The 22752-nt window shown below is 41.7% G+C and overlaps 2 protein-coding genes across 3 annotated transcripts in view; both read right to left on the bottom strand.

Moving 5' to 3' along the window:
- The window catches only part of LOC139643468 (C-Jun-amino-terminal kinase-interacting protein 4-like), a 31360-nt gene extending 23096 nt beyond the window's left edge, over positions 1-8264 (bottom strand). For both annotated transcript variants that reach the window (XM_071518615.1, XM_071518616.1), the window contains exons 1-2: positions 7785-8264; positions 2216-2336 (exon numbers count right to left, since the gene is read on the bottom strand). In XM_071518615.1, the coding sequence (XP_071374716.1) occupies positions 2216-2336; positions 7785-8084 (421 nt within the window). In that variant the 5' untranslated portion in view covers positions 8085-8264. The remainder of the gene's footprint in view (positions 1-2215; positions 2337-7784) is intronic.
- A 545-nt stretch (positions 8265-8809) lies between these two features.
- LOC139643473 (interferon-induced protein 44-like) lies at positions 8810-14762 on the bottom strand. The gene is made up of 9 exons (XM_071518621.1): positions 14736-14762; positions 13448-13495; positions 13060-13179; positions 12011-12044; positions 11605-11803; positions 10765-10917; positions 10431-10602; positions 10198-10298; positions 8810-10064 (listed from the first exon to the last, which is right to left on the bottom strand). Exons 2-9 carry the CDS (start codon positions 13491-13493, stop codon positions 9903-9905), a joined length of 987 nt encoding a protein of 328 aa, XP_071374722.1. The 5' UTR covers positions 13494-13495; positions 14736-14762; the 3' UTR covers positions 8810-9902.
- Between the last annotated feature and the right edge of the window lie 7990 nt (positions 14763-22752).

The following is a 22752-nucleotide window of genomic DNA, read 5'->3' as shown; positions in this document are numbered from 1 at the left end:
GATTTATGAGGTGACAAAAACAGCTAATCCCCTATTAGCACGTCAGGTTTAGCCTAAGCCACGCGGAGAGCTGCTGCAACAGACAGACCTACAAAGCACGGATGCTATCAATTACAGCAGCTAAAGCTTCTGCATAGCGTTTGGTGATGTTGTGCCTATGTGTGTACTTTGACACTACAGAGGGATTTTATTCTATCATGACTCATGAAATTCAGGGAGACAAAAAACAAAGTGAAGGGAGAAAGGTTATACACAGGGGAAACAGTTGAAGTCTGCTAGTAATCCTTCCTGTGTGATACTGTGTGTTCCTACGTGTGATGATTAAACAAATCAGAGTAAAACATCAGGGAGTGTGGAGCAGCTGAAAGTGAGGCTAATACTGAATGAATCTACAATTTCTAATCTAAAAATGTATTTTACAGTCGCACTAAAAAAGCCTATTCTTTGCCTATAATTACAGTCTAACAGGATATGTAAGGTCCAGGAACATAGCGACACCACAGTAATGCCAACAGTGCCATTTCCCAGTCTGTGTGGGTACCAGGAAATCATCCATCAAGACCATGATGGTCCATTTCATATGATGTCATTAACCAGTCATGAAGCCTAGAGGGTGAGATGTGTGTCTATTAATGGATCTTCGTCATCAGATGCTCGTTGAAGCATTTTGCTTGACCAATATAACAGCTGAGTGCAGAGTGCACATTACATAACAAAGCCTCACTCAATTATCACCATATCAATGTCACTAATAAAATTAGCATGCATCTTAGTCTGATAGTACAGATGGATGTGTAAAAAAGAGGGTTTCAAGTGCTCTATGTGGGAATACAGAATAGAGCTGTACAGAGCCAACACAACCAGAATTGATGGACTGATGGATTATTTAATTGCACAATGCCAGGCAAGTGAAAATAAATCCGAACAAAAGCACAGTTCTGCCACAGATAGAGAGACTAAGTTCTCCTAGTGGTCTAGCCCCATTGTGATCAGCTATGGGAATGGCTTCTACACAAAAATATGAGCTATACTATCATTCCCAAAGAACATTGATCTGCTGCTAGCAGTGGCCTTATTTACAATCCATATATACAGTATAAACACTACAGTAGCTGTGGACTCTGTCCTGCATGGGGAATGCCTGGGGGCAGTCAGCCCAGGTGCAGCAACATAACAACCCATTAATGATTTATCATCCACTGGGCGTGGCAGAGGGGCAGTGTGGCTCACTGACGGCGAACTCATGTGGATGAAATCACTGACTACTTGCACAGAGCGTTTATGCTGTAAGGATCCACATTTCCCTGAAGAGTGGAAACAGTGAACTACCTCTACTGGTCAGAAGGCGCTTGACAATGGAACTGAGTAATCACAGACATAGTGTAAGCTGTAGTCATCATCTACACTTGTTTTTCCTGGATGAGGAAGCCAGAGAGCTACTTCTGTTGGCTTGTTGGCTGCTGTTATGCTTCAGCCAAAGGTTAGGCACGGCAAAAACAAGAGAGGGTGGCAAAGCAGGCAGACGCTGGCATTCACACTGGCATTTCCCTCCCCCTAATGGCCGAATGCGAATGAATGCTTCACTTTAACCAGCTGTGTTGCTTTGCCACTAGAAACTGGACCGACCATTCTGTGGATCCATTACTTCCCACAAGACGGAATATATGAGCCAATCATGTTGCTCCATTCCTTAATCCACCAATAAGATGGGCGGTAATGCACTGCCGTGTTAAGAGGATGGGAGTAACAGCAATCTTATAATCCCATTACTGTTACCCCCGCAGAGAGAGAGAAAGTGAGTGTGTGTGTGTGTGTGTGTGTGTGTGGGAGTATGTGTGTGTGTGTGTGTGTGTGCATAATAGAGAGAAGGAGAAAGGAAGCATGAGTGAGATACGAGGAAGACATCAAAATCAGTGGGGGGATGAGAGGAAGCAAAGGAGAAAGAAAGCAGAAAAAGGGACCAATCAGTCAGAGACAGAAAAGGCTAAAGAAGCCAGAGGCAGAGTGAAAAGAGGAAAAGCCTAGCACACAGAAACAAACTAAATGCATCATACTGTGGGCATACTGGGGGTTTGATATCCGTGAATGGGGGTTTCTCCTAAACACTGTATGGAGAATGGAGATTGTGGGAGGAATCACGGACATGGGAGCAAGATAATGTGTCTGTGCAAGAGCTGATGTTTAAATTGTGTGTGTGTGTGTGTTACTGACTTACTCTGGTCTGCATAGTTCTTGATCTTGAGTTCCAGCTGTCGAGAGTGGGACTCCATTCTGTCCACATGGCTCTGCAGGTCCTTCTTCTCCTGTTCCTGAGTGTCTTCAAACTCAATAAACTTCTGCTCAAGGATACACAGACAGAAATTTGCACATGCACAGCACGCGCACACGTACACACACACACACACACACACAAAGCTTGGTCAGACTCTCTATCACTGTACCCAAAACCCATCAAAGCTTGACTGTCATTGTTGGTCTGTTGTTGTTTAAAGTAATAATCTGCCATATTTCCGTATAAATAAACGTTTTGCTACTCCCATTCTTTATTAACACAATAGTTATTGAACCTATGCCCAGTTCAGGAAAGCTTTTACATTTCCCATTCTAAACACCCGGTGTTGAGTAGGTCTTTCCCAGGCATTTTATATTTCCAGCAACAGCTGTTTGTTTGGAATAAATAGAAGAACTGGATAGCTATCATGAGCAGCACTAGTCACCATGGTGGAACAGACAAAAGAAGAGACAGAAACTCAAACCTCAGCAAAAGACATTCCAAGGAAAAAGACGTCACAGTACTGGAGACACTGTTTCATTGTGAAGTGATCTCTGGGAAGTGCAGTGCAAAAACACCACAGCAATGCCACTTCGCACCAAAGATATCACCAAAATAAAAAACATTACAATAATGAGGAACTTGAGGATTACCTCTATAAAGGAAACACACAACAGCATGTGCTGTGGGATTGTTATCACCTCACCCACGTTACTCCACAGACACTCCACATATTGCCATTGAAGCATACACTGACTGTGTGGTGACTTGGCCTGGCTGTCACAGTGAGGGGAACAGGGAACAGGCTATACAAAAACACATCTGATTCTCCATCATCAAAAAAATGTGATATAATTAAAGAATAAAAAACAGCCATAACACTTTCTCTCTCTCTCTCACACACACACACACACACACACTTAGGCTCTTAGTAAATTTAGTAGATCTAGCCGCACTTTTGTGCCACAGTACCAGCAACGCAGAGCAATAACGTATCAGACATCAGAAGGGAGTTAGATGATCATTCAGGGCCACCCACACATTCACATCCTTTTTAAGAAACAAGAGGCACTTGAGCTGCTTCATTTCCCACCATAACCATCATGATATATTAAACATAACCAACTGTGCTGATGAAGTCATTAAGGTAACCAATGCATTAATTAGCAAATATTTCTATGTCAACATTATTGTCTTCACATACAACACAGACAGTATTCATTTGAGCTCATTAAGGTACTGAGAGATCAGTTTTTCCTCATTAATATGCAAGTTTATGCAACAAGGTGCTCCAAAATCTAATCAGATCATCTTCTCTATAGGTGGAACCTGTGGTGTGAGTATGAAGTTTCTATCATGTAGCCTATTGTACTTGAGTTATTGTGTTCACAACAACATGACAGAACTTAACAGACAGAAACTGACAGGACATGAAACTGTCTGAATTGGGATTGGAGGGGCAGGATCTTGGAGTCTTTTGTTCAATTTCTGGTTCCTCCCCAGTTTCCTTCTGGGCAGACCACTGAGCGGGAGAGTGTGTATCAGCCTCCACATCCTGTCCAGCTGAGCCAGCGAGGCCCTGATCCGGCTGCCCTCCTTCCTCTAGACGCACGAGCCTGAATGTACTTGTACACGCAAGTCTGTGAGCAAGCTCATGTTACAGATTGCTTGCCTCTATATGACTGTAAAATTCAAAATAATGTGGCCATACTCAGTTGTCATGGCAAATTATCAAAAACACATTAGTCGCTCTGAAGTGGCTATTGTAGGGTTTTCACTCATGTCTGCCCAACTTTGAGAGCTGATTTTGTCTACAGTGTAGAATTATTTCATTTCAAATTAAACAAGCATATTTAAGAGTGAAATATGAGGATATACTGTATAAAGAAGATAGACAACAATAGGAGCAATCCCATGGCCGTAAGGAGCAATAATCAACAGTATACAACAGGGCTGGGCAATAATTCAATATTATCGTTTATCGTCTTTCAGTGGAATCATATCGTGATGACATTAAGATATTTTAATATCGTGACATACATTTCTGCTGTCTAAATTGATGATGACAAGCAAATTTTACTTAAAAACTCTCATAAAATGAGGTATGAAAGGAATATTATTTGAATATTTGTTTTGTTTGACATCACATCTAACATTACCATTCGGTTCAATGAGATGAACATTAATTTGATTATTTAACGTGATTTTGCATACATGAACCATATCGTGATATATATTGATAGAGAAAAATCCTTATGATTATCGTGATATTGATTTCAATCATATCGCCCAGCCCTAGCATACAACCATGTGCAGAATCAAGAATAGCAGCCACTATACACTTTGTGGACCAATGAGAAACTGGAGAAGAGCTACTAATTAGCCTAGATTATCAAGACGGCTGTATGCCTGAAATTTAATACCACTCTGATCATCAATATCATTAGTAAAATATACTGTTTTATGTTTGGCCTTGCCTTCAAATTAAATCAGAGAAACAAGCTTGCAAAAATAATCCAGCAGGGAGTATGATGCTACTTTCTCTTCTCTTTCTGTTATATTTCTGTACCCAACCACAGTCACCTGCTGTGAAATCTATGATGTGTTAGGTAGCAATGAGAGGGAAATCCAGGCTAATAAAGTCAATACATGTGGAAGCTTGAACTGATCATCTTATTTCTACTTTAGACTTTCCCCCGAGAGACACATGACACCCTAAACTACGCTGGTAAAGTGGGGGACGGTTTATGTTGTGACACCAAACCCAAGACTGGCACTTGAGGGACTTTCTCTCGCTGTCAATTTGTGACAAAGGATCACATGACCTGGAAGTAATACCTCTCCTCTCCAACCCACGACCAGGCTCCTGCTCCCTCCTCTTCGGGGGGGGGGGGGGGACAAAGGATCTCTCCCAGGGAACTGATACAGTATTTGTGTCAGTGGGTGCGTGTGGGCGCGTGTATGAGTGTGTTTGTGTGCCTGGCTGTTGCGCTGTTTCAGTGTCACTGCCTGTACGGAGGGGTCTGCATCGCCGCCACATGCTGGGCCAGTGTCTGTCCCGATGCCCTGAGCCCAAGATGAAGCAGGCCTTGACAGATGGTCCGAGTCACATCCGATCGCCCTTCACACAGAGGCTGAAGGCCAGTAGGGAGCAGATTCACACATCCAAAACATGCACATCATGGGCAGTGTCTTAGCCAAAAAGATCACTGGCACACACACACACCATGGCATCGGCTTCAACATCTCTGACTCATGTCTGATCAAGGGAGAAGAGAGAGAGGCTCACCTACGAACGTACCTATATCACCCTTTCAGTTGCTGATACCTATTCTGAGTACTAAACTTTACTGTATGTAGCAGCAGACACTGATTTACCCTCATATCCATTACTTTTAGTGAACAATATAGATTTAAACCACTAGTTATGGTCACTGGACAAACAATTACGTAGAAAATCAATTTTCTATGTAAGAAAGATTTAACATCCTTCTATGTGTGAAAAAGGAAAATATTTGCTTTGATTTCTAACATGTTCCGCACAGCTTTTGGTATCAAATGTGAATTTTGGTAACACTCTTTAAAACTTATACTTATTTTTGCTAGGATTGGCCTGATATACGCTACCAGTATCAGTGCATCCCCAGACTGAACAGATTACACACAACAAAAAGTACTTATTAATAAGTAAGAACCTGCAAGAGTAGGAATTCAGCAATGGGTCACAGGATTAATAATCAATTTATGAGGAACCCAGATTTGATCGATTATTTAACCCTAGCATAACTAAGGCAGGCTTCTAAAAATCTCTGGTCACATTCTACCCCAACCTAAATCATACTTGTCATATACTCATCAATCATAAATGTATTCGTTGCTCAGCATAGTGAGCCTTAAAAAAGGACGCTCACAATCCTTACTCAAAATGAAGCTTGAATGTCTTGTGTGAATGCAGCATGGCTTAGATATATTGAATTTATGCCACACGCTTCACTGATTAGCAAGAGCACTTTGAAAGTGGCAAAATAAAGTGTCACCAATACAATAATAAAGAAGACATAGTTAATCTGTGTAAAGTTGCCAAAAGGACTGCACCCTTGACTGCAATAAATAAATCTGTCTGCATAGTGTTCATCAATCAAACAGAACCACTGTTCATATTTAAGCACAAGGCAGAATTCACCTGTGCTTTTGTTTAACGAAATCATTTTGTAAAGGCCAAAAGTGCAACATCTGTAGCTATAAAACAATAATTTGTGGTGGACGTCTTTATTCAGCTATCTTCTTCAGTGTGCTGTGCTTATTGTGTCAAATAGACTGAATTAATGCAAAACAGAGACTATGCTGGTCTTCCAGATTAGACCCATGGTACGAAACTCAGCCACAGTGTGTTTACATTGATCTCAATACGTTAGCTTGATCTTTCAATAAAAACAGCATTAAGGTGCATTTGGGCTGCATGTTTTGGATAGCTGCTTTAGGGGCAGTTGTCATGCCTGGAGGCATGCTGGGCACCCTGGGGCCAGGGACAACCAGCACCCTGAAATACCCAGGTTTGCATGTTTGTAATGTACATTTGTAATGTAATTGTTAATTTGCCCTCATACTAATTTGCATACTTTCTTTGTTATCTTCAATGGTTGTACACTGACCAATTTTTAGTATGATTTCATGTAGTGGGTACTTGATGGGGCAGATGCACTATGTACAATGGTGAATGGTCAAATGGTGGCAGTGGGGCCCATGGAAATTATGCATACCCTAGGGATAACCTGGGCAAGGCTGTGGTGTGTAGTTTTGAGACTGTCATTTCTGTAAATCTGTCTGATACATGACAAGCTCCTGCTAATGAATTTCAACACCAGGACAGAGTTAGTCAGTCTGCCATGTCCTATTGTTTGTCTCACTCCTCCTTTCCCGGGCTTGTGTTGTCCCCTTTTCCTTGTCATCCAGGGATGGCCCACAACGCTGAGTCACTTCACCTGCTGTTTCTTCAGTCAGGGTCTCACGGTACTCAGACATGACTTAACTTGCTGATGCAATGGGCAAAGAGGCGGTTATAGAACAACAGAGACGTATCACGTGGAAATTACATTTTACGCATATTGGAATGCTGTTTCTTTTTTTTTCAGGCCAGCATTCAGGATGAAAGTTTAAGGCAGTGGGTAAGCAACCTCTTGCCTCGCATCCCCTTATAACTTAGCTATGGCATGACACAAAGGGCCAGGGTTACATCATTAACCATCTTGCTAGCCAACACCGACTAGCTGAGTCATACAACAGGGCCACTACAGTTGCATTACCTATGGAGCTGACGTTAGCCATGCTAGTGTCTTGTTTACATCCCTACTGAACAACATGGAAGGACGGATAGGCTGCTACGTCGCCACGTGCATATTTCACCGCTGATGCTGGGAGGAGAATCACCTGACGCGGCCTTCATTCCTCCTGAAAGGATGCTGCACATATTTTTACCTCTCCAGTGTCGGGTGCTGTCCGCTCCTAAACTCACCTCCTCTGCATGTTTCCTTAGTGCTTTCTCCCTCTCGTACTGGGTGATGAGCTGCTCGTTGTCCTCCTTCAGCAGCTCTAGCTCCACTTCGTGCTCCTGGTTTTCCGCGAACACTGAATCCAGGTTTTCCAGCACGGCCACGACCAGCGGCATCAGCTCCTTCACCACATCCTCGTCGTATTTACCGATAAGCCTCTCAAACTCGCGGTAGATGGAGTTGGCCAGGCCCGATACCCGCTCCGACATCATCGCTGATGTCCCTGGGTCGTCCTGGTACACAACTCCGTCCTCCAGCTCCATTTTCTTCCTCTGCTTTCAACAAATAGGACCAGTGTGAATTATTCCGCTTTACCCCGCCAGTATGAACACCGGTATCCTCTTACTGAATGCAGCGTTTCTTCAAATAACCGCACACATTGAGATATTCAATGACTATACTATTACATGCATCCGATACAAGCTAGGCTACGTGGATTTCTTCCTCTCTCTTTTTTTTTTTTTTTTTTTTTGCTTACTTCGTCTCCTGCTGCCTTCAAGTGTTCCTCGAAGCTCCAAATACGACCGGTCGCTCAGTAAATGCTCTTGGTCGTAATGACAATGACACTGTTTTGTTTTTCTTTTTTTGTTTGTTTTTTGGTGTCTGTTCGATTATGTTATAAGTCAAGTGCCACAGAGCTATTTTGTGCTACACCAGCAAAATGAAGAAAATGCACATCATTATTTTTCATTTAGGCTACTTTATTAAAAGCAAAAGTGTTTGACAATTGCAAGTTGAACATAGAATAAAAATAGACACACACAACTATACGAACTGTTTACATATGCCAAACTGTAATGGGCCTATACAATAATACACAAATACATCACTTTTACCATTAACTGTCAACGCGGCTACAATGCTTTCTAAACGTCATATCTCAGCAAGTATTTTCCAGTCCCACTTAACACTTTGCTGGGTCGTCCATGTGCAGTAACATTTAATTGTACTATTTCCGCCAGCACATGAAGGCATCATCACAACAGCTGAGTTGTTGACCAGATCACGTGATGACGTCATGATCTTGCTGACAACGTACCCTATAAAGATGAATTTTTATTTGCACTGACAGATTGTAAACATATGGCCTACCAGAAGTATAAATGGCAATAGGTCTTATTAAAATTATTTTATTTTGTAAGGCTAATAAGTAGACAATCGCATCAGAAAATATATGAAGATACAAGAGAAATGATAATATAAATTTTGACCTGTAATTGTAGCGCCTCCGTCAGGCTAATCCGTGTATTTTTCAAATGCAAGAACTCAGTGCCAAAATGCATCATTCCTCCAAGTTTTGTCAAAATTGAACTAGTGGTGTCTGAGAAATTACATTTGAGTTCAAAAGTTTGACTTATAAGATAGTTAAATCAAACTATCTATGTTCCTAATCTAACAATCAATGCACCACAAGTGACGGAGTTAAGGATATACATTAAGATTGCCTTGTCACCATGAAGGTCCATTTAATTCCCCAATTTGTTTTTTGAGGTTGCTTTAAGCCTTATTCCATCATTTTACTGTGGTCCCACTGTGTCTATGTAACACTTCATATACACCGGCATTTTGATTTTTTCCAAATCATTGCACACTATCGACGCCTAATCTCTGTGAAAAAAACCCACAATATTTCTATAAGGACCCTGAGGAAGTTCAAACATATCCTGTGGGAGGAGGGATATGGCTTCCTGAATCCGTCAGGAATTCCATTAGGCATCACAAGTTAGTCTACTACAGGGAGTAGAGTGAATAAAAAAATTAAAAATTAAAAAAAAGCAAAGAAGAAGAAATAGACACAGCGTTCCAATTCCAATTATCTTTGTTTATTGTGGTTTTATATAAATGGCAGTAAACACCATGAATCACCACCTCAGTCAACAATGCATAACAACAATCTCCATAAAACAAAAGTCATAAAACATGGAGTGAGTGATACAGTCCCACTCTGGGCACATCCAGGTGGTGTTATTGTACCTGATCTGTCAACACCTTGTTCATACTTAATTCAATGAGGTGAAGTACAATGACATGTCAGCTATATTATGCAGTTGAGCTGTCTTTGTTCATGCTGCAGTCAAGGTTTACATAGTGTTGAGGAAGTCTTCTCCAACGTCAATCATCTGTCTCAGTGCACACAGTATCAGCGAATCAATGTCGTCATCTAAGCAGATTTCTGAGCTGTAGTTCTTCACAGGAAAGATGCAGTTCAGTGGAATATCCAGCTTTGAACTGAATTCCTCCATCTAAGTTGAAAGAAACAACATTTCAGTTCATTTCAGGAGGTTTGTTTGCTCAAATACTAAGATCTCTTGACTGTAAAGCAAAATTATATTCTAACTGGTACAATCTATTACAAAATCACCTTCAGACACTCACCTTTTTCTTAAAGCCCTTGCTCTTATACACATTTGTTATACTTTTATTGACCTCAGGACAGGCTTCATCAATTTTGGTGAGAATAGCCAGTTGGGGAATCCCTGCAGATACAGAACAGAAACCTACTCAGTCCTTTAATATGTTTTTCAGGGAATTTGGTAACATTCACAGAATCCAATGTTGCACCAAGACTGCACACACAAAGCAATAAACACCCTGATGTTTGCTCTTACCCATGTCACTGGCTGCTACTCTGATGTCCCTCATCTTCCCAACGACTTCATCACTCAATAGAGATACTGCATCAGCAGGTATGACACACACCAGAACATGAACTTTGTCATCCACAGTGGGGCAACTGTTGTAGCCTTGGTCTTTATTTGACAGTGTAGATATAGGATTGAACTGGAAAAGAATGCAAACTCCAGTTAAATAATGATACTTGTATATAAACAGAGTATCTGTTATGTATTTTTCTATGAACAAAATTATTTAATGCAAGACAGATCACAGAACTGGATTATTTGCCTGAATGATGTCAGAGTTGAAAGAATGCAGTAATTTTACCTTGTAACCATCTCTCATACGTCCCTTCATGGCCAGTTTGATGTCTTCTGCACGGACTCCTTTGTTAGTGTCTTTCTCAAGACCCATGATGTCATTGAAGATGAAAGAGTAAAAGGTTCTGGGGTTTCCTTTTTGGATTTTGTAGGTTGTGTACTGTAAAACACATATGGAGGAAAGTGCTGTTTTTATCACAATGCTGCCATCTATTGACTGGTGGCCTTACACAGTTTGTAATTTGGTGGTGCATGATGCATGGTAGTCAGTTATCACAGATGGTTCTTTGTCAAGTTTTAAATTACATGAAATACATAATGAAACAGGGATGGCTGTTTTTTAGTTTATCCACGCAATCAACTGCACTGCTGTGGCCAACTCAGCAGTCCACATATCCTAGGCTAAGCAAAGTCTGCCTGGCCCTGCTGGCTTGACTGGCAGCTTCATCTGGATGCCAGGGCCCGCTCAGCTGTCCAGCCATGCTCATTATTTATCTAGCTAAGTCATACAATTACACAGAAGCCCCATTTGTGTGGGCTTTAAGTATGGCTACTACCTAACTAATTTGCAAACAAATTATTACATAAGCCTATGCTAATGTGCAAAAATGCTATCAGGCTAATGAAGGCTACCTCAATATTTCTTCTAGACACTTACGCCCCCCGGAATATGTATGTCAATTATACATACTGTATGTGTGATTGTATGATGATGTACAGTATGTATGCATGTTTGTATGAATGATGAATGCTGTGTACTTCACATCTTCACACATCATCATAGTTTGCATGTATCATGAGTCCTTCTCCATCACAATAAAGTACATCTCGTCTTATCTTATCTTACTTTTTTGGTGAAACTGTCACCAGATGTTGAATCCACCAAAGCTGCATTTGTCATTCTGCCTTGCATGACATTGTTGACAGAGTTGATGAAACTGGACTTTCCAGCACCAACTGGCCCATGAAGCAGGATTCTGAGATGTTGGGCCTCTTCGTTGTGAGGTTGGTAATCCTTCATATACTGCAGATCTCTCGCTTTGTCGCTGTTAAAATATGTTTACTTTAAATGTTACAAATGGTGCATATATCTAAGGCGTAGCTATCAGTTGTCACAGACAACTGTTAAGTTAACCAGGATGTTACTGAGACAGTAAAAATGTATTTAGTTCTGTGTTCAGTTCCATGTTAAGACACACACATTAAGGGCACAGTGGCACCACACACACTTTGTTAAGTTTACACTTACTTACCCCCATTGGATTCTCCTCCATGGTTCACTAAAAGCTGAGAAAAAAATTGCAGATGTTGATTAAGATGTAAGCAATATTTCAAATAAATAACTTTATCAACATCATCATGCAAGCATTTGTCATTTTCTGTGAATGATATTCATAATTGAATTTTGAGCAATGTTCTGTAAGGAGTTTTTGCATATCTTACTAGGAGATGGTGGGGGGTTGGAGGTCAGTAATATATAATAAGTAATATATAATAACAGTTTATTCATTGCCTCAAACCAACTGTGAGACTGAATACCTTTAATGTTTTGTTTTAAATTTAGTTTATTATTCAGTGGAGTCTAGGTGTAAAAAATATTTTAGTAGGCTAAATTGAAATAGCAAAAACAATATAACTAAAGTGTGTTAAAGTTGAGAGGAAACTGCAAGTATATTAGCTATTTCCATAAGCTAAAAATGACACAAGACTCATGTACAAGTGTTGAATCATTGAGTCCAAATCATTAAACTGAAGACATCATTATGTGTCCAGTTTGGGAGCCATTCTGGTCATCGCTCAGTTGACACAGCTTCCCTTCATAAGTATACAAATTGGTATGTGTATATATATTTACGTATGTATAGGTGTGTGCATACATATGCAGGTATATACTGTATGTGGATACATTTGCTCATATTTTGGTGCAGTTTTTGTTTCTTGTTTTGACTTGGCTATGTGCTGAAATGTTAGCCTTTTTATTTGATAATGTTTTCTAACTTATTATGAGACTATTATTCTTTTCCTTTTCACCATGATGTGTATATTTTAAACTAGACACTATTGTGATGCTCACATATTTCAGATGAATTGTCAGCTGCCCTGTGAGTACTTCATAAACCTAAACCTAACCCATCATTCATTGTTTTGAACAACAGCGTCACAGTATTTACAATATGACAGTACAAGATGACTACACTAACATTATTCCAACATTTTTACACTACAATTAAACCAGTTCATGTTTACACTACAGTTAGAGGATAGGTTCAGCGATTTTGGACCTATATATAATTTGTCTTACTTGGAGAGAATATTGACTCCCAAATCAGCTGTCGGTTGAATTGATGAGATCCCGTTGCTAGGCTTCTTCCTACTAACAACGAGTCCAAATTGGGTTCGTCAAATATCCAAAAAGGCCAGTCTGTGAAATCATAATTCACAAGTTATAATCATTTCACAGCCTGTTTTGAATAATAGCGCCACAGTATTTTCTCCCAAACATCTCTGACAGGGATAGGAAACTATAGTAGACCTATGTGCAATTTAGTACCAATAAGCAATATTTGAAAGGAATGACTTATTTAACATCAGGCAAGAATTTGTCATTTTCTGTGACTGAATTCTGTGAGCTTAATTAATCATAATTGAATTTTGAACAATGTCCTACAAAATGTTTTTGCATATCTTACTAAGTGGGGGAGGGGGGGTTGCTGGTCGGGAATCTCCTCCTCCCATTGCTAGAAAGTAAGAAAAATAGAGAATATGTAAATACTTGTCTTGAAATACTTTGGTCCAATATTTGAACAGTTTATTCATTTCCTAAAACCAACACTGTTAACATTTATATTGTAGGCTCATAATGGCCACAATTAGTTTATGTATTTGTTAGGTCCAAGCTTATGATACCAAACTAAAACTAAATTTAAGTTTTTAGTTTAATATTTAGTAGAGTCTGGGTGTAAAAAAATATTTAGTAAACTGAAAGAAAAATTAAATAAAAGTCAACGCTATTTTGTTACTTTCAATGTTTTGATCAAAAGAAAATACATAAGGACAGATGAAACAAAAACTGAATATGGTCCACCTACTGTATATATTTTAACTGATACAGTACATAAAATATGCTATACCTCTTGCAAAGGCCTACTGGGAAATCTCATAGTAAGTAAATCTAACTGAACTCAATAAAATTAGTTAAACATCAGAATAATAATGACAAAAAAAACAGTTAACCAGAGTCTAACAAACCAGCGACATTAACTTTTGTGGACGCGTCCCTGCTGGGAATCGAACTCCAGTTTCCCGATCGAGAGTCTGCAATGTAACTCCCTGCAGAACACTTTCACCCACGTGACCAAAAGTATGGAATGCCATTGATTGAATAACCATGCCCCATTCATTTGAATATAACAGATGGAAATAAAAAGAGCTGGGAAATAAATGTGTAATTATGAAATAAAAGTCCCCTGAAATAAATAAAATTAGTCCTTTGAAAAACGTCATTTTGAAACAAAAACCTATTTATTTATTTATTGAACTATATTGACTCATTTATATATTTATATTTACATTTATTTATATATTTATTGCCTCATTTATTTATTTCAGGATTTATTTCATAGGCATATTTATTTATTTCATAGGAATATTTATTTATTTATGTATTTATTTATTTAATATCGACTTAAATGGCATTCCATACCAAAAGTGGCAAACACAGCGACTGACATTATGATCCTTAGAGCCTGTGCTGTCGCAGGGCTAAAAAAGAGGGTTTCTCAGAGGTCCCATTTCCTTTTGATGACCCATCTTAACCAGTTCACAACCAGCACTAGTTGTACAAAGAAAAAAAAATCCCTCTTACAGTAGTAGAAAAGTAAAGGCACTTTTGACACACAATAGCACATAATAGCACATAATAGCACATATTCTATTTTCCCACCAAACCTGAGGATAAACATCATAGAAAATCCATACCTCTGCTGTTGTGGTGCTGCAACAAAGTGGAACTTCAAGTTATGATGATGATGATGAGAGAAAGTGAGCCTTTTATACCCCCCCACCCCCCCAACCCTAACCCTCTGCACTTTCACTTTCACCATGATAACCCATGTGATTTAAAGGAAATCCACCACAGTCTTGTAGATCAGCCATGTCCCCATTGACACCCATTAAATTCAGCACTTTAAATAATAATTATGAACAGTCAGTTTATTTCATGTAATTGAAATATCACAGCAAAAGCCCCTCTTGATTTTACAGACATCTGGAAGTCTCCAGACTGGTGAATTACAAAGACATTGGTATCGCTGAATGCTACTGAATGCTATTTTTATAAGCAAAAAATGACACATGTAGACTCCTCTACAAGCACTGAATCATTGAGTCCAATCTTTTACCTGAAAATCTCATTATGTGCCCAATTTTTTCAAGTACAAATGAATTGCTCTGGACTGCGAAATTAGGTTATTCACCTACATAATCTGTGGTAGCCTACAATCTGTTTCAAATCGTCATTCATTAGTGTGAATCATTTCACAGGCTGTGCAGGTATTTTACTTTCTCTTTTCTCTGAGATGTGATTTCCAAGAAACTGGTGTCACAGCTCCAGCTTGCCACCAGAAGGCAGCAAAAGATTGATCCACAGAGCTTGAATGGATAGAACTCAGGTTCATCTCAGATCCTCACTAGTCGCTGGCTTCCAACCATCAGCTGTCTCCATGCATACTCTCATCCCCTCCCGCAGCAGAGAGAGTGGAGACGCAGTCCTGTCATAAGCTGTCTTCTGCAGCAGCTGACGGTACTTCAGTGCCTCCTGGACATTTTTGGGGGTGGACGGTTGCAGGGCTGCCGTACTAACGGGTAAGTTGGACCGCAGGACCCGACCCATGAGAAGCTGAGCAGGCGTGTAAGTCAAACCGGTGACAGGTGTGTTCCTCAAGTTCAGGAGAGCAATATGCGGATCTACACCCATCTGTGCAGCGCATTTCATCATGTGCTTAACGGACTCAATGGCTCTCTCAGCCATTGGACTGAAGGTAGTGAGGGCTAGAGTGAGTTATCTTGAATCCCCACTCTGATGCGAACTGAGCCTAACTATCAGAAGGAAGGAGCGACCTTGAAAATCAAATATGTATCTTTTGCCATGGCCGGTCTGGCACTGCATGAGGTAGCAGCGGCTCCCTATGGTTACTGGGGAGCTTCTCCTGGCAGGATATGCATGACTCAACCATCCTGTGCACATCAGCGGTGAGACCCGGCCAGTACATGAGCGCTCTGGCATGCGCTAGTGAGCGCTGAATGCTCTGGTGTGCAGTGTGAAGCCGCTTGAGTACATCAGATAATGCGCTTGTCAAACATGATGAATCCATCTAGAGCCCTGCATCCTGGCCCGAGCCCCACGGGGCCCGAGGCTATGATAGATTCGGGCCGGGCTTTGGGCTCATTTTCACGTCACTAACCCGGGCTCGGGTCGGGCCCGTTTCTTTTTTTTTTGAGCTTGGGACTTGAAATCAATACGCATACCAATCAAAGAAACGCACAGAAGACACAGTCTGCCTGGCGCGCGCACACGCCCTCCTGTCGCTTCCAAGCAAGCACTGGCCTCATGGACTAATGTTACTGTTCTGTTCTTGAGAAAATGGACTCTAGCCATGTTCTCTGGTGAAGCTTTTGATCGTACACAGCATGCGGTCTGTTTGCGTAACGGAGCAGCTCTGTTACGGTTCCGCCTGTGCTCTGCCCGTTCTGTTGCACGTATCTAATATTTTACCTATGGGTAAGTCAACACAGTTATACAGTTTTGCTTATTGTTCTATAAACAACTCACGTTGTACTGTGAGGAACATTAATATACCATAGAAGAGTACTTATTGTCCCTTTTTATGACTGTAGATGTACTGTTGCCAAATAGAAGCTTCTCAGTGGCTCTCCGTGGATAACTTCATCTCCAACATATATTTAAGCGACATTGATTGATGTATCCTCTGTTTTCCTAACTGACATGGTGATAAATAACTACAATAAGCAAACTATTATTTATATACATTTATATGGCTAAAATACGGAACAGACGGACGCGTAGTAGTCCGTCAAAATTGAAGTAATGCGTATCTCCAAAGTTGCGGCTCCGATCCTGTTAAAAAGCTCAACCTTTTTCTGATAAACGTTTGAACTGAAGCATTTAATACTGGTAATGCTTTGGAAATGTTTTGTTTGGTGTTTTGTATGGTGTTGATTTAATAAGCTATCCGAAATTGATCAAACACATTAGGTTTTTATGTAAAAACAAAAAAAAAATTGGGCTCGGCTCAGGCTGAGAATTCTCATAAGCCTTAGGGCCCGGGCCGGGCTCGGGCCTGAATGTCTAGGGCCCGGGCCAGGCTAGGGCCTACATTTGAGGCCCGTGCAGGGCTCTAAATCCATCTGCTATGTAGAGGAAATATCTGATGGGCCAATAAGGCTGAGCTATGAGTGGCGCTCGCCTCTTTTTGCCAGGCCACCCATTCTTGTGGAGCTGCCGTAACAGCTGCATAACACTGTCTGTCACTGTGACTGCTCTAAGCCGTTGCATGATGTCTCCCCCTAGTGGTGGGTGGTGGGTGACTGCATAGATGACTTTCTCCTCACTAACATCACACTCCTCAAACATGGCAGTTGGTGGCACAGCCCGTGATAGCGTGTCTGCAATCAACCTCTCTTTCCCAGGTGTGTAGACAACGTTGATGTCATACTTTCGGATCTGTAGGAGCATTCGTTGAAGGCGTGCAGGGGCCTTTCCAATGGGCTTAGTAACGATGGCCTCCAATGGCCTGTGGTCACTTTGTACTCTCACTGGGAAGCCGTAGACGTATTGGTGAAACTTCTTCAACGAGAACACGATGGCTAGGAGTTCCTTTTCTATCTGGGCATAATTCTGTTCAACACTAGACAACGCTCTTGATGCATAGGCTATGGGCTGTTTGCCTTGCATAAGACAGGCCCCAAGTCCATCTATGGATGCATCTGCTTGTATCTCAACATCTTCCCCGGGATTGAAAAAGCGGAGCACTGGAGCCGAGCTGATAGCTGCCTTCAGTTGATCCAGCGCAGCCTGGTGCTCAGGGTGCCACTGTCAAGCGACATCCTTCCTGAGGAGCTGCCTCAGCGGTGCAGTGAGTGCGGACTCGTTTGGTATGTACTGCGCAAGATAGCGTGTCATGCCCAACAGCCAAAGAAGGGCTTCCCTGTCAGATGGTGCAGGCAGCTGTGTGACCGCTACTACCTTAGAGTCATCTGGTCGAACACCATCTGCACTGATGATGTGCCCCATGTACTTCACCTCATTCACCATATACTGTATCTTGTCTGGGTTGAACTTGATGTTCAGTCTCTTAGCTCGCTCCATGACCTGTTGCAAAATCTGGTCATGCTCTGCTTTGCTGGTGGCTGCGATTATCATGTCATCTGCTATTATGGAGACATCCTCAATGTCCCCGAAGCACTCTGAGTTCATCTGCTGGAACACTTCACTCGCTGATTTGATTCCGAAAGGAAGGCGGTTGAACCTTCCCCATGCGGTGTTGAATGTACAGAGCTCAGAGGACTCCTCATCCAACTTTATCTGCCAGTATCCATCCTTCTCATCAAGGATTGTGAAGATCTGCTTACCAGACAGCTTACTCTGCACATCCTCAGGGGTGGGTATGTTGTAGTGCTGGCGCAGTGTGGCTGTGTTGAGATGACTGGAGTTGAGACAGACCCTCAGAGTGTGATTCTTCTTCTCTGTCACCACTAGACTGTTGACCCATTTAGTCGGTTTTGTAACCTTACTGACCACACCCTGTTGTTCCAGATCAGCAATAATCTCTTTCAGCCGATCCTGTACTGCAAAGGGAAACTTTCTGCACCTGTGAACGACAGGAGGAACAGCAGGGTCTGTGTAGATGTGGTGAGTGCCAGGGAACTCACCAAGACCAGTGAAGACTGACTTGTAGCGCTTGAGCAGCTCTCCTTTGGTGCGTGGGGCAGAATGACTCGGTGTGTGCACCCTCCTGACGAGACCCAGCCGCACACAGGCTTTCCTGCCTAAGAGAGCTATGTCAGACGCATCAGTGATGAAAAAGTCCAGATGTGCTTGTTTACGCTGAGTTTGCACATGCAGTGTCACCAACCCCTTCGGGATGATGCGTTGCCCACCATAGGCCAGAAGAACAGTCTTAGTTGGCCTAAGGTCCATTTTCAATGGTAGTTGGTTTGCTATCGCTTGTGGCAGTACATCCGCTGAGGCCCCTGTATCCAACTTAAAACAGACATTCCTACCCCCTATACGCAGGTTTGTGTGCCATGCTTCATCGTCATCTGCGGTGAGGGATTCTGATCCTGCGTGTGAGACCACTCCTATGAATAATGTGTCCATTTCCTCGATGTCAGTGTCAACAGGAGCAACATCCTTGGTGGACTTGCACATGATCACAAAGTGGTTTCTTTTTCCACACTTGTTGCATTCAGCATTGTATGCAGGGCATCTCTTCGGCTTGTGAGCTTTCCCAATGAAATGCAATGACATGTTACAATGAAACAGCTGCTGCTCAGTAGGTGAGCGCATGGCCTGCTTTGTCTGTTGTCCCGATTGCACGTTAGATTTCCTGTATTGGCGACCTGTCTTCTCAACAGCATGCACAAACTGCTCCCCTGAGCTGCTAGCCGACATGGCCTTAGACTGAGCAGATGTTACTTCCTTAGCACGGCACACATCCACTGCTTTAGCCAAGGTCAGATCAGCAATGGAGAGTAGCCTCTCCCTCAATCCACTATCAGTGACACTGAATACTATTTTGTCCCTTAACATGAGATTCTCTGTGTCTCTGAACACACAATTATGTGCTTTCTGTCTCAGCTCAGTAATAAATTTGTCAATACCTGCCTGCTCATCAAACCTGTGTGCCCAGAACTGATGTCTCTCAAAGACTGTATTCTTCATTGGGGCAAAGTAGGCTTCAAAAGCCTTCATAACTTCATCCAACTTTGGCATCGCTGCATCCGCATAATCAATCTCCAGCATTGTATATCTCCAATGGCTCTTCCCCTATGCAGTGAAGCAAGATGGCAATCTTCCTTGCATCCGGTTTATCATTCAGCCCCGCGGCAACAAAGTACAAATTCAGTCTTTGTTCCCATTTCCACCAGTTCTCCGCTAGGTTACCAGTCATAGCGGCAGCGGAGGTGTCAATGATTGCATTGCTGCGGTACGGCCCAAACACAATAGCTCAAAATGTCCAACAGGTCCTCACCACACAAGGAAAGCACATCCACTTAGCATTAGCCACACTGCCGTCGAAGCTGCATTGTCATTGTCCGACAAGCCAAGTGTGGCTTTGTCAGTAGTTTTGCTGTGGTGTATTTACACATGTGTTGTGGTTTCTGTCACTCTCTAGTGGTTGGAAAATTGCTTAGCACAGCTTTAACGATGGCGGCTCATTTTTGGATGCCGGGACAGCGAGGAGACGAGGCCGCAAGGACAGCGGTGAGGATGCATTTTAGCCAGATGGAACGCACATGCAGTGACCGCTGGGTGCTGATGAGGAACGTGATAGGATGCAAGGTCACCTTGACATCACCCTCCCAGAACTTCATGCAGGCATCACTAACTGATAAAGCTGATAAATCACCTATATGCTTAGCAGAAGTGAGGGCCAGTAGAAAAAATGTTTTTAAAGACAGTAGCTTTAAACTTATGCCTCCTATGGGTTCAAATGGTGCTTCTGTCAAGGCAGAAAGGACCACTGCTAAATCCCAGCTAGGCATAAGACACTGACGCGCAGGCCTGCATCTACGTGCCCCCTTGAGGAAACGTGAAGCTAGTACATGGTTCCCAGGAGTGTCACCATCAATGCCCACATGGCAGGCCGAGATAGCGGCCAAATACACCTTAAGCGTTGATGGGGAGAGACCTTTATCAAACAACTCCTGTAGAAATAACAATATGGTTCCAATGGAGCATTGAAATGGATCATGTGAATGCTCTCTACACCATCTTTCAAATACAGCCCATTTATATGTATATAGAGACCTAGTGGAAGGAGCTCTTGTACTCTGAATAGTAGCTATTACTGAGAGTGGGATTCCTTGCTCTTCCAGGCTCTGCCTCTCAGGGGCGAGACCCATAGTCTCCATTTGTCTGGTTGTGGGTGCCAAATCGTCCCCATGGCCTGGGATAACATGTCTCTGCATACAGGTATCTCCCATGGGTGGCCTGACACCATTGATGTTATGTCCGAAAACCAAATCTGGCTGGGCCAGTAAGGGGCCACTAATATGGAGGTATTACTGGAGCAAAACATCTGAGCACCTGTGACAGTGGAATTTGTAGTTGTAGAAAATACTCACACATGTGTATCAGTAAATTTGAAGTCACAGAGAAAAATGCTTTAAGAGTTGCAAACTTGTAGAATTTTTTTCTCTCCCACAAATACCACACAACAGTTACACCTTCTCAAATTCTTCATTTACAGGTGCACAAATCCTATTCTACGAATCACAAATTAAGAAACTCATACGCTCACATTTTTGCTACAGTTGCTGCAGTGAATATGGTGCAAAACACATTCACACACCCGTATCAAATAATGTGGACAAAATTTGCACATCTGCAAATCAGTATGTGAATTCATGCAATGAGAGTTGCACACCTGTAGAATATTTTCTCCCAAATAATTTTTTCTTCTTGGATATTTTTCTAGCACAAACACAAGTCAATAACTACAACTGCTTGAATCTGGCTACGTCTAAGTCTAAGTCTAAGTCTAAGTCTAAGTCTACGTCTAAGTCTCATTGCATGAATTCACATACTGATTTGCAGATGTGCAAATTGTGTCCATGACTTCACATTATTTGATACGGGTGTGTGAATGTGTTTTGCACCATATTCACTGCAGCAACTGTAGCAAAAATGTGAGCATATGAGTTTCTTAATTTGTGATTCGTAGAATAAGATTTGTGCACCTATAAATGAAGAATTTGAGAAGGTGTAACTGTTGTGTGGTATTTGTGGGAGAGAAAACATTTCTACAAGTTTGCAACTCTTAAAGCATTTTTCTCTGTGACTTCAAATTTACTGATACACGTGTGAGTATTTTCTACAACTACAAATTCCACTGTTGCTCAGATGTTTCGCTCCAATAATACCTTCATACTACATGGGCCTCCTTGGTTTGCTTTCCAGCTGCTTTTCCTTGTAAACCAGCTTCATCTTCAAGGGAGCTGATGCACTTCTCAGCATTCTCAATCCTTTGCTGAGCGGCTTTAGAGTCTTCCTTCAACAGTTGAATTGCTTTGTCAAGATCATCACATCTCTTTTGGAAAGTCTCTCTAACGCTCTGCATTTCAGAGAGCAGGTGACGGGCCCAATCGGGAGTTCCATCTGTGGATACCATAAAAGTGATGACCATCTCCTAACTCGTACCCTTGTACACAACAATATTCAATTTGTAGCAGTTCTCAACATGGTGCATTCATTTAGAACAGTGATAAGGACTATGTCAGAGTTATGTGGTTATCTGAAATTAAATCAACACCCCTCCAGCCAATCAAAATCAAGTATTCATCCAGGCCATTTTATAATAAATGTTAATGGATGATATTTTGAGAGCTGACTTTTTGTCATGTCATGTTTCCTCCAGCAAGTTGCGCCACTTTTGAGGGAATTTTGAGATTATTTTGATGTCTCTGGTATGTGGCAGTTATAGGTCTACTGTTTTGAACCTGCATTTACATGTTTAATGTAACATCACCTTGCTACATTTTGTAGCAATATGCTTGACGTAACATTGTAGGCTCTTTTAAATAGCTGCTATTTCATGACTATTCATTTTAAATATCATTGCATTTTTAATTCCACTGCTTTTGACATTATTATCCCTATTGTAAGATATAAAATATTTTTTGCGGGGCCCCTTGAGTATTTTTGCCCCTCCGAGATGAAACCCTTGCTCTGCCACTGTTCTTAACTGTTTGA

This window comes from Centroberyx affinis, unplaced genomic scaffold, assembly GCF_046629955.1.
Source record: "Centroberyx affinis isolate AG114_WGS23_722 - 3 ecotype Tasmania unplaced genomic scaffold, CSIRO-AGI_Caff_v1 ptg000616l_1, whole genome shotgun sequence".
NCBI lineage: Eukaryota > Metazoa > Chordata > Actinopteri > Beryciformes > Berycidae > Centroberyx > Centroberyx affinis.
The sequence above is the reverse complement of the archived record's forward strand: the minus strand, read 5'-3'. Positions and strand labels throughout refer to the sequence as shown.